At 40.5% G+C, this 13,283-nt stretch overlaps 1 protein-coding gene across 1 annotated transcript in view; it reads right to left on the reverse strand.

The window, feature by feature from the left end:
* Positions 1–13,283, reverse strand: part of LOC137641479 (PAX3- and PAX7-binding protein 1-like) — a 165,356-nt gene that overhangs the window by 16,484 nt on the left and 135,589 nt on the right. Inside the window, exon 10 of the mRNA XM_068374084.1 lies at positions 3,941–4,114. Within this exon, the coding sequence (XP_068230185.1) occupies positions 3,941–4,114 (174 nt within the window). The remainder of the gene's footprint in view (positions 1–3,940; positions 4,115–13,283) is intronic.

The raw sequence follows: 13,283 nt of genomic DNA on the forward strand, positions 1-13,283 counted from the left end.
GGATAGAGGATCCCAACAAAGAGGTTCGAGGGACCCCTTCCTCACGAGACAATTCTCCTCCATGAAGCGAAGTCTCCCCCCTTGGTGCCGAGGGGAAGACTACCGCTTCACTGGACTCACCCGAGGACGGAAAGGCCTCGTCCACGGGAGAAGGAGAAAGCACTCGAGCAGGAGAAGGGGGCTTCGCGACAGACCTCTTGGGAACCAACCAAACCAAGTCTGTTGCTCCAAGGACACAGAGTCCGAAATCCTCGCTAAAGGGAAAGGGATCGGGCGATCCTTTGGAGTGGACACCACAGTACCTGCCTGAAAAGAAGGTGGGGAAGAATGATGTACTAACCTCTCCTCAGTATTATCCTTGTCCTGCACTACAATCCTGTATTTGGGTGGAGGCGATCCCGAGCGTTGTCTAGGAACATGCGTTCCTGCTGCTACCACCGGCTGCGAAATTCGCCGCGAACGATGGTCGCGTGGGAGCGCAGGCGAGCGATCGCGTGGGCGCGCAGGTAGATGATCGCGGGGGCGCGCAGGCGAGTGGGCGCGAGGGTGTACAGGTGAATGAGCGCGTGTCCGAGTCGGCGAACGAAAGCGTTGGCGCGATGGCGAGGAAACGCGCTGGCGCGTGGGTGAGGAAGATCGCTGGCGATGTAGAGCAACAGGCGATCGGTGGTGAGCTGGCGAGCGCTGACGCGCAGGTGGGCGATGGCGCGTTGTCGCATGGTGACGCGTTGGCGAGCGATAGTGCGCAGTACGCGCAGGTGAGTGATCGCACGATGGCGAGCTAATAGATGGCGAACCATGTCCCTTCAGAACCTCTGTTCGACGAAGCGTTGGAGAACGCGGGCGCGCAGGTTGTAAATCACGCGGGCGATCCGGAGATCGCCGATAACCAGGTGATCGCTGACGCGTAGGAGAACGCTGATGAATAGGCGATACTAGAATCGCCTGTGCGCGCTGGCGAGCAGGTGAACGCTGGCGAGCAGGTGATCTCCGGCGTGTAGGTGATCGTTGACGCGTAGGAGAACGCTGATGAATAGGCGATACTAAAATCGCCTGTGCGCGCTGGCGAGCAGGTGAACGCTGGCGAGCAGGTGATCGCTGGCAGCAGGAGATCGCTGGCGAGCAGGAGGGCGACGCGTGAGATCCTGTGAAGGAACAGGTGGCGCGGCGCGTTCACGAACAGGAACAGGAAGATCGCAGGCGAATGGGCGAACATGTGCTTTTGACACACGCGCTGGAGAACGCGAACGTTGTTGCGTAAATACAGGATGAGAGAGCTCAGGAGACTGATGGCGCGCAGGGAGTTCAACAGGAACTGCAGGATGGTCAGAGACCACAGGGCGATGATCCTCAAAAGAGCGCTGACGCTCAGAAGAGGGCCGACGAACAGGTGAGCGCCGACGAGCAGGAGAGCATTGACGAGCAGGAGAGCATTGACGAGCAGGAGAGCGCCGACGAGCAGGAGAGCGCTGACGATCAGGAGAGCGCTGACGAGCAGGAAAGCGCCTGTGCGCTAGCACTGCACGTGGAAGGGAAGAATCCCTTTGCCCCGAAGGGACCGTTGCCCGTCGGGTGACGAGTTCCCCAGAAGGTGAAGATCTAGCAGGAGTTGGAGAACGGTCTGCAGAGAGGTCCAAAGGAGCAGGAGCTGTAGGCTGAGTACGACGAGGAGAGTCCCCTTCGGAGGAAGAAGATCCAAAAAGGCGCCTCTTATCCCCCTTATAAGGGGAAGGGAGGCCCTTGCAACGCAGCGGACGGTGAGCTTTACGGCGGAGGCGGCCACGGGGAAGATCATCAGGACCATCAGTCCTCCGAAGGGGAGTCTCAGTCAAAGCACTTCCCTTAGAAGGAAGCTGAACAGCAGAAGAGCCCGTAGGACTCACTTCCTCCTTCGAAGGATGTACGGAAGGGGGAGGAGAGCCATCAGCACCATCATCCTCAACTGCACCTGTAGAGGATTGCCCAGCCACGTCGGAGGCCTCTGCCACCACGACGTCGACGATAGACAGAGGGTCTACCTCTGCTACCGCCGGCGACTGCTTAACGGCGGCCCCCAACGAGACAAGGTCAATCAAGGCGACCCTGGAGGGCAAGCCCTTAAGCTCCAGGGAAGCCCAAATCTGTAAGAGATCATCATAAGACAAGGAGTTATCAATGGCCTCCCCCGGAGGAGGAGGGGGAACCGCCCCGCTATGGGAGGCGACGCCATCTCCCCCCCCCCCCCACAAGGTCGGGAAACAGAACTAGGGCCTGCGCTACCACTCGGACGACTCTCCTTAGGAGCCGGTCGAGGGGGAGCTTCGGAGGAGGTTTGGGCGACGAAAGAAGAATCCCGAGAACCTTCCTCCTTCAAGGCAACCCCCGAAGGAGAACGGTCTCTCTTGGACTTCTTCTTACGCCGGCGGCCAAACCTCTCCCACTGGGAGGCAGACCACTCCCTACACTCACAACACATGTTTTCCTGGTCACACCGTCGGCCCCGACACTGAGGGCAAAGGGTGTGAGGGTCCGTATCTAAGGCCGACATAAAAGTCCCACAAGGGCGGCCGGAAACACCAGGGCACGTACGCATTGTAATATAATAATATAATAATGAAAGTCAACTTCAAACCAACACACAAGCTGTAGAAAAGAAAAAGCAGAAAAAAAGATTAAAGGCTGTCAACGAGGACGATGAACAGACACGTCTGTTCACCGCCGAGCCAAAAGTAAAAGTGAAGCAAGTCACCGGTGTGTGGGGGGGAAGGGGTAGCAAGCTACCCTTCCCCTAGCCCCGCTAACTAGCGCGAGGGTAATTAACCCTCGTTAAACCTATTGGCTCGTCATTCAGCTGCGCTAAAAGGTAAACCCAATGTAAATAGCGTGGTTTGTATTTCGGTTACGGAACAAATTATATTTACTGGAATCCATTCGGTACCACCTTTTTATGACTTTAAATGCATGTCAAGCTATCACCCCCATAATAATACGTTTACTCGTATAGAAATTGTAGGAACATCATTTGGCAACACTCGGCACAACTGAGCTGTAAATGGAAAATAATAGGCTGCCTGGCAACTCTTTAAAGTCGGGCACATAAAGCTGTTATCCCCATAATACGATTACTTGCATAGGAATTGTAGGAACGTCATTTGGCAACACTCTGCACACGGGAGTTGTAAATGGAAAATAATAGGCTGCCTGGTGAAACAGACAGATATATACATTCAGGTCATAAAATTTTGCAGCAGGCATAAACACTTTTATTTGTGTTCCATCTATCAGAATCCAAACTTGGATGATTCTATATTCTGGTTTACTTATAACAAGATAGTAAGGTTTCTCTTGCTTGTTGGTGATTTCAATGCCCGTGCAAAGAAATGGTTAAATTATGTTTCTTGGCTCAACAGTTTTGGATTTCACCGAAGAATCAGGCTGTGACCAAATCATAAGTGAGGATACCCACACGACTTTGGCCTAGTATACACTGACTTCCCTGTTGGGACATCTGATCAAGACTTGGTTTTGTTAGTAATTATGACAAAGCAGCCTGTCCTTGAGGTATCATATTTATGTAAAATGTATATAAAATCTCAAGCAGGCTGAAGTAGCATTTTGAGTGATAATTTGCAATTGAATTGATCACAACTGTATAAGAGTTGAGCCTGTTGTTCTCTCGAATGAGAATCTAGTCAATTAAGAATGAATAAATGATTTGATGATAACAATTTTGATAACTAATGACCATTCTAATTCATTTTTTTTCCTTTTCTCTATTTTTCATTGTTAGAATATGTACTCTGAAAATCTATCATAATTTCAGAGAGGAGAAACTTACAAAGTATTACTTTATTGTAGTTTTTTAATGCTCAGTGAAAAATCCAGTGAAATATTCTTAAGCTTATAAGAGTTGTAGAAATTTTCAAGAAAAATATGCCAAGATACTAATCAATTAACTTACCAAGCTCAGTCTGTATAACCTGAATTTCAGAATGGGATTCTTCATCATCGGTTGACATTCCATTGTGATGATTGGCATCACCTCTCTTTTCTCTTTCTCTACGTCTTCGAGTTCGCCGACCCTCTCGTTCAGCTGCTCTACGTATCCGGTATTCATCCCCTTTCGCGGCTTTACCTAGGAACAAATAAGAAATGTTTTAGTGTAATTTACCATAAAAGATGTAGATGAAAAGAATCCCTAAACTTATCAACTCAAATTATTAATGTGCATAGCTATGCTAGATTTTGAAACAATGAAATAAAAGCAATTTGTTTATATACAGTAAATGCAAGTAAAACTTGAAAATCATCATTCAGATATATACAAAAATACTGTATGGTAAAAATTTAAAATTTTATATTAGAAAGTGAGAATTTTTATAATGATAGGTTATAATGTCTATCATGGGAACAAGTTAATATACTGTGAATTAACATTGTATTAGAATGTACTATAACTGCAATGGTTAACATCAATTAAAGAGTTACAGAAAGTGTTAAAGATAAACCCCAACCAAAGACTCCACTCGTGAATTTTCAAAGATTAAATGTGAGAGTAAGCGCAAAATTCAATATTGTGTCTGAGAATTTCTAAGTTGACTTCAGCTCTCAACCCATCCATAAATGAATTCATTCCATTTTTCCAATGTTTGATAAATGGTTTTCCTTTCATTTCACTTTTGGTAATTAAAAAGTATTGAGAAAAGAATTATTATAAAAGCAATAACCAACAAGTATAAGAAAAATTATAAACAATTATTGAAGTATATAAGCATTCAATGTGTTTTATTTCCCATTTACTAGCAAATTCTAACTAGTTAAAATTAAAACAGCAGTCTATTTGTATTAGTCTCAACAGAATTTTTTAATCAATCAAAATCTATTATACTGTAGTGATTTTTCGCAATACTGTATTCTCTCCAGTACATTAGTTGTATACCATGTTTTTTTTATAAGAGTTCAGAGTTAAAATAGAAGTAAGAAGGTCGATAGAGGATGGTTTCATAAGCGTAGCCTATCTTGCAAAATGGATATGCTCTCAACATTACTTGATCCTGTTATTGCAATTTTTCTAAGAAATAGGAAAGAAAGAGTGAGAAAGAGCAAAAAGTTTTTAAAGTTAGTTTTAGTTTAGTTACCTTCGCCAACTTCGTTGCGGCGAAGGCTATGTTTTGATAGGCGTGTATTTGTTTGTACAGTAGTACGCCTGTGTGTTTGCGATTCGTATAACTCAAAAACTAGTTCACCGAATTACAACAAATTTGGTGGGATGATTGGCCATGATTCAAGGACAATTTGATGAGATTTTGGGAGTGACTGGGTCAAAGGTCAAGGTAACAATCATCTTTATGCTATATCATGGTCAATTTTTATCCGATTTGCTAGGAACTAATATCAAAATGTGCACACAGTAATTCAAGCTGTTACCAAGTTGTGGAATGATCTTTCTAATCGGGTAGTTGAATCAGTAGAACTTCAAAAGTTCAAAGTTGGAGCAAATGTTTTTATGTTGACCAGGCTGACATGAGTCTTTTTATAGTTTATATAGGACATATCTGTTTTGACGTTGTTACTGTTTTAGAATGATTTATTGTTAACTTGTTCTCATCATTTATTCATTTCCTTATTTCCTTTCCTCTATAGGCTATTTTTCCCTATTGGAGCCCTTGGGCTTATAGCATCTTGCTTTTCCAACTGGGGTTGTAGCTTGGCTAGTAATAATAATAATAATAATTGCCTATTTTGTGATATACAACATGATATAGGCAAAAGTACGTGCTCTACAGAGTGCCCGTTCTAGTTTACGTAGTAGGTTGGCCAAGGCACCAGCCACCTAATCAGATATAACCGCTAAAGTTATTGGTTCCTCCCTTCCCTTTGATGAAGGAGTTATCTAATCGGAAGACAGCCTGTGAATAGTGGTTTTCACACGCCCCTGATGTATACACGACACTCACGAGGTGCTCGCGCGAGGGTAGTAACCTCTGCATTCCATGCTTTTATTTTTCTCTGGTATATTTGGAAGATTTATATCAGAAAAGGTAGAAAGAAGGACTTTTCACCGGGCGTCACAGGTCTCTCCCCAGAATTAGATTTTTCCTTCGTCAAAATCCCTTTACATTGAATCCCTCTCTGGTTTGGCCGACTTTGTCTTTGCCTACACATTCACTGAATACTCTGGCCTATTCTTTATACATTCTCCTCTTTCCTCATACACATGCCAACACCGAAAAATTCTTCTTCCTTCAAGGGGGTTAACACTGTACTGTAATTGTTCAGTGACTACTTTCCACTTGGTAAGGATAGAGGAGACTATTTAGCTACGATAAGCAGCTCTTCTAGGAGAATACTGTACTCTAAAATCAAACCATTATTCTCTAATTTTGGGTAGTGCCATAGCCTCTGTACTGTCATGGGTTAGAATTCTCATACTTGAGGGTATGCTCAGATGCAATATTCTATTTTCCTTATTTCCTTTCCTCACAAGGCTATTTTCTCTGTTGGAGCCCTTGGGTTTAAAGCATCCTGTTTTTCCAACTAGGGTTGTAGCTTAGCTAGTAATAATAATAATTACAATAATAAAAATAATAATGATAGCTCTGTACAAATAGATATGAATATGCTTCATAGTGATAAAGTAAGTAATCAGCTGATGAAAACAATAAAAATTATATAAAAAGGACTCTCAGTATGGTAAATGATGGTTGATAGAAGTACACCAAAAAGTAATAAGGAAATAAGTTTGAAAATACTGTAATGTATTACTAACATTGGACAAATAAACCTAATTTCATTTAAAATTTATCATTTAAACACTTACTCAAAAATAATGTGCTCTCTCCTTCACACAAGAAAAATAATTCAACAATAAAAAAGAAAAAAGAATCCTCTCTGATTTGGCAAAGTAGCCACCATGGAAAGATGGATAGCCACCCAACGGAATAGCGTATTCTACTGTTTTGACCGTCTTACATGCACACAACTCGTTCCTTTGGAGTTGATAATTAAACCAACTTTCTAGGAAAACTACCACTATTAATGGAGAGGAGGCTAATATTTCAATAAATGTTTTGGTAAGTAAAATAAGAATAAGTTAACTATAAAAATTTGGTTTATTTCAATGAGTCCTACCTAAAATTAATGGGCTGTACAATATACAGTACCATATTACCATGAGATGTGTGTTAAGAGGTAATTACTTAGGATTAAAATATAATGACTTTTTATCTCTTAAGCAAAATTTATCACCAGGGTTCTAACACCGGAGTGACATGGGCCCACTTTTCTCTTCAAATGCTTGGTTAAAAAAAAAAGGGCTATACGGAGGTTATGACCAATGCTCAGCCATGAGAAATACAGTATCAAGACAGTATCAATTGCTACCAACATATGCAAAAAACAAAACCTATGTAACATAGAACTTTACTCTCCTAAAACCTATATGACCCCTACTCACTTCCTTGGCCCATTACTAAACCTAAGAACTCGTCCACTTATTATTTCAAAGGATTCCCTCCTGTCTCACTGGATTATTGATCAGCATTCATCAAAAGTATACCTAAATTATTTCAAATATGGAGAGGCTAACACAAAAGTACCTCTCTACTATGCTGGTTCTACAGCCTTGTCCATTGACAAGTTTTTACCAAAATAAAGAGGAGCTACTCTTCTAATCTTATGCTCTCTTGCATGAAAAAAATGAGGTAACTAAGACTCAATCAACTGGCTATGCTCAACATATGATCTTTCTCCATCAAAAAAAAAATATACTGTATGACATTCTTATGACAAAGATCAGTGAGCAAATCCAACTACAGAAGAGAAAAAAATAATTCATACCACACCTTAGATATACTGTACACGAGGCACTTTCTTCATCATAACATCCTATAACTTCTAGACAGTTTGGAATTTTAAAATGTCTAGGCAAGGCTTTCCCTTCCCTAAGTCTAGTAAAAACATTAAAGCTTCTTTATTTAAAAACCTACTTAGCTTGATAGGGTTTGTGATTTTCTGGCCCTTTTGGCAGAAGCTAATATTAAAAGTAATAAAGTTTACGTTATCCAATTTGTGTCAATAGGTTAAAACTAGTCACCACATAACTTCAAGATAACATCTAAATTTCACTATATTGGATTGGATACCAGAGGTTTTTGAATGATTAAAGACCTTCTGGTTTTTATATTAGAAAATGTCAAAATCTACATGTCGTAATAAATATGTGGCACTATAACCCTTAATATTTGAAACTGACAGCCCTCTTCCATAACTTAGAAACTTTAAAGAATTCTATATTGTCCAAGCAAGTATTAGTTGCAGAAATGTTTTACCCTTTATCCCTTGAATAGTAACTAAACCACTGTTGAAGGTTAGGGCAATTAACGGATGTCATTTTGGATCCTAAAATTGAAAACCTTTCAAGCTCTGATGATACAGTGGAGACAATCCAAGCACTTATTTGAACCAAGTGGATATTTTCTTATAAGCGATAACAATGAAGTTTCTGAGTAAATCTGCTCTCAATGGAAGCCTGAGTGGGACATGTGGCAGAAGAGGCCACAGATCTAGATACCACTCTCTCCGAGGCCAGTACGGTGTATTAAAAGTCATCCTGGTGTTGAATGACTTATGCAACTTGTTGACCAATGGCTGAATCATTGCAACCAGAGGAAATGCATACACATTGAGATTGGATAATACAATACATCGCGAAGCATAATATCTACCACCCATACCTGAGAATCCTGAACTGGAGAAATATATCATTATATTCCTGTTGATAGGTGACAAATTAATGTATAACATCTTCCCCAACTCTCACAATTCCTGGCAATTTAATGATATAGAGACTAATCTGTGATAATTGATTCTGCCTGCTCAACAGGTCTGATGTTATTAGCAAGCCTTCCAAGAACAAACTGAGGAAGAAATAATAAGCCCCTCCATAAGCCCATATCAAAAGATCTCATGCTAGAAAAAAATAGAAGATTGACTAGACCCCTTGTTTCATATGTCAGTGCTGCAGTTACTGATACTCTTCCCATTGCCAGATGTTCTAGGCAGTTTATGTGAATCTAGGATTCTACTGGGATCAAATACCTGACAGATGTTGACTTTCTACTATTCCTTCTCATTCTAACATTGACATGTCTGTAAAAACTGTAACATCTATAATCTGTAGCTCTGGACCATTTCAATGACTGTGTCTTTCATGTAAATCCCGATCATTCTTTCCTGTCCTTGCGAGTCTACACTCTAGTTCTAAAGGTAATTCAAATTAATCTGAAATTATCTCAACTTTAATCTTTCCTAGGGGAAGAAATTTCTTGTGAAGTCATTGTCCTTATAATACTCAACCACTTGTGGGCTGAGAGGCTCTATGATACTCAAAACTCCTTGATGAGAGACAGAAATTGTACGATTCTCTTCCCGACAGAAAAGCCTGAAAATGAGGTAATGCCAACTTTATCCCTCTGCTGTATCTAGAGTTGTTTGGATCAGTGTAAGGGATAATTTCTGGAGATTCACTTTGCTCCTAAAAAAAGTAAAAGTTTCTAATGTCTAAATACTTCAAAACACTAATACCTAGATGGTACAGATCCTGCTATGGAAGCCCTAACATATAGTGATGGAATGCTCAGTCCAAAACATGGCCTATTGGAAACGTCCCTACCTGGCGATCTGCTGAGCTGGGGTTACGAGACCTGCTCAAGCTTGATAGTTTCTTGTATTGTCTGCAGCATTAACATCCTTGTGAGCTAAGGATAGGCTAATTCAGCAGCCATTGCCTGGCCCTCCCTAGCTCTAGTTTGGGTGGAGAGTGGTCTTGGGCACTGATCATATGTATATATGGTCAGTATCTTGCGCATTATTCTGCTAGGGCATTGTCACTGTCCCTGCCTCTGTCATTCATGAGCAACCTTTAAACTTGAGAATATGGTAGCTCCCTGCATGAATCTCAAATTTCTAAATCTTGGTAAACTGGAACATGAAAATAAGCATCCTAGTCCTATGCAAAAACTAATTTCCTTCTTTAAATAACTACTAACACTGCTATAAAAGTCTCCATGGAAAACATTGTTGTTACTTGGATGTCATCCTCCTGGTGCTTCCAGGGCAAAGAAAATGTGGTTGTAAAAGCTTGGGGAAAAGTAGAAACCTATTGCCTTCTTCTCTAATGAAGATTATACTTCTGATTTAAGTGCTGCAATAACAGTTTCTCAAGGCTATTGTTGTCAGACTGGTACGATACTGGCTGAAATAGAAGGGGGATTTAGTAGGGGTAGACTACACTCCCATTAAATCCTCCAGGACTTATGGATCCAAATGGAATCAGGTCCACACTTCATGGAACCAAATGAGAAAGCCCACTATCTTTGCTGAAAGTGATACGTCATTTCGTAAAATTACCTCCTGACTGACCTGTCAGAGGGATAAATGTCTTTTTCTTAAGTAGTTCCTTGTCTACCCTTGAATTAAAAAAATTATTTCCTCTATACCAACCAATATATCTGATCTAACCATGATGAGAATCTGAGGAGTCATCATAGAACCTGCTGCCCTACATGACTTGGTGGCTTGCAACGTTATGGAAGATTATTTTTTTGAGGAAACATTGTATAACCTCTGTGACTCTCCCAGTCAAAAAAAATGACCAACAAATTGAGAGGACACCAAGAACTGTAGTTGTGATAATGATAGTCTTATTAAGAAGGGAAAAAGCTAGTCTATTTTTCTTGAGAATTAAATTCCCTTAAAATTAAGCTATATGTGATTATATCATCCAAATGGTAAAAATTCAGGGATACAGCAATGTACTTCATTTAATTCTGGAAAATTAGTTTTTCTGCCAATTTATTTAGACCATTAAAAATTGTATCTATCATGGAGTCCACCAATGTATTTATTTCTGTCAATGGTGTACTGTCAAAAATTGCCTTAAATTCCTCAGAGAAAAAAAGAGAAATCCCCTCATTAACTAAGTTTGGTTTGTGGGGTCCAATAACTAACAAAATAAGGAAACCATTTGTGCATCCATTGTGAAGAAGGACAATTATTCAGTATGATGGGGTATTTGTGGAGATAAAAATAATTGTAGAGCAGCCACCCGAGAAGCTAATGAAGAAACCTTTGTTACTTTCAGTGCTTTCATATTTTCTAGATAAAATTCCAACAACTTCCTGAGTAACTTTTAAAAAGGAGATTTAACTTTTAAATAAAAGATTCGATCCCTTGCTAGTTTGAAATTTCAGGAATCGAATGCAAATTTCTAACCAATTCAAAAGAGATAGCCGTGATTTTAGACAGTGCGGCTGAAAGTCTGTGATCAGTGTAGCGACTTGACTGATAGATAGCATAGGCATTTGCTTATAGAAAGGCAAAACTTTAAAGGTTGCTGTGGGATGCCTCACCATACGTGAAACTAGTGTGATACAACTCGACTATGGTCTCAATAGAGAAGTATTCACAGCAACCTTCTGAGAGGAAGTGCATACCCTCTAACACTTGTTTTGATTTACAATAGTAATGGGAGTGCTGGGAGCAAGTTGTATGTCACTGTAACTCCATACACTTCTTATAAGGCTTCACTGGCATGGACCTTCTCTGAATCTGAGCCTAAAAACCAGATGATCCTGAAACTCATCAACACTGAGCCCAAAACCCCTCCCAAACTATTTGGCTAACCCCCCCCCCCCCCCCCAGCCCCTTTTCTGGAGATGTTACTTACTTCACCTTAGCACAAAAACTATACAAAATAGGAGTTTACAACATTTATTGTCATATAGCTGGCTAAATTTCTTTTCCATTGGTTTATTAAACAAATCCAGGACCAATATGTCCCTAGACTTTGTCAGTGTTGTCTATTGTATTGCAATATTCGAGGACTGCATGACAATAATCAAGACCTTACAGTTGCTTTCAGACAGTATATTCTATTATACTCACAAACTCTGGTTTCTAAAATTACGCACTCATTTGAGCTCTTTATTACAAGCTTTAAAAAACCAATAATTTAAAAACGGGATACTATTCCTGGGGCAAGGAGAATGGCAGTGTATATTAGGACTGAGTACCCTACTTTTCATAAGTCCTGCTACAAATATGGATATCACAAGCTTCAGGTCATAAAAGTTTGTAGCAGGCATAACTTTTATTTGTTCCATCTATCGGAATCCATACGTGAATGATTCTATCTTTTTCATCTTACCATTAGGGCTAAGATACAACAATATGATAGCAAGGACTCTTTTGTTGTTGTTGGTGATTTCAACACTTGCCATTGGGAGTGGTTAAATTCTGTTGCTCCAATTGACAGCCATTGCTTATAAGCTTTGGACTTTGCCTCTGAATCAGGCTGTGAGCAAATCATAAGTGAAGCTTCTCACGGGTCTGGTAACTGCTTGGACGTAGTATACACTAACTCCCCTGGTGTTACAGTATAACAACTAAGGTTAGCTCTCCAGTTGGGGCATCTGATCATGCCTTCATTTCGTTAGTAATTAAGACCGAGCAGCCTGTCCCTGATATGTCATACTCATGTAAATATATATAAAATCTGAAGCAGACTGGGATGGCATTTTGAGTGATCATTTAAATTGGTCACAAATGTATAGTGTTGAGCCTGTTTTTCTTTTGAATGAAAATATAGTCAACATAATTGATTGGTGTATCCCTTCTCTCATGTTCCAAATGCAGAGTGAACAACAAACCATGGTTCAATGATGACTGTATATGTGCATATCTGGAAAAGTAAGATGCCTATCATCTTTGGAAGGGTAACAGATCATATCTGACTTGGAATAACTATATTTAGCTAAGAGCTGTTGCTCAGAGTTTATGCTACAACTGAAAAAGAATACTATTTAACCATAAAAAGCCCTTTCTGCCACAATCCAGGAACATAAGTGGTGGGATACTCTTAAATCTGCACTCTTTAGTGTAGACTTACCACTTCCCTTTTACTTATTATTATTATTATTATTACTAGCCAAGCTACAACCCTAGTTGGAAAAGCAAGATGCTATAAGCCCAAGGGCTCCAACATGGAAAAATAGCCCAGTGAGGAAAGGAAATAAGGAAATAAATAAATGATGAGAATAAATTAACAATATATCATTCTAAAAACAGTAACAGCGTCAAAACAGATATGTCCTATATAAATTATTAACGTCAAAAACAGATATGTCATATATAAACAATAAAAAGACTCATGTCAGCCTGGTCAACATAAAAACATTTGCTCCAACTTTGAACTTTTGAAGTTCGATTAGGAAGATCATTCCACTACCTGGTAACAGCTGGAA

Source organism: Palaemon carinicauda, chromosome 5 (genome assembly GCF_036898095.1).
Source record: "Palaemon carinicauda isolate YSFRI2023 chromosome 5, ASM3689809v2, whole genome shotgun sequence".
NCBI classification, from domain to species: domain Eukaryota; kingdom Metazoa; phylum Arthropoda; class Malacostraca; order Decapoda; family Palaemonidae; genus Palaemon; species Palaemon carinicauda.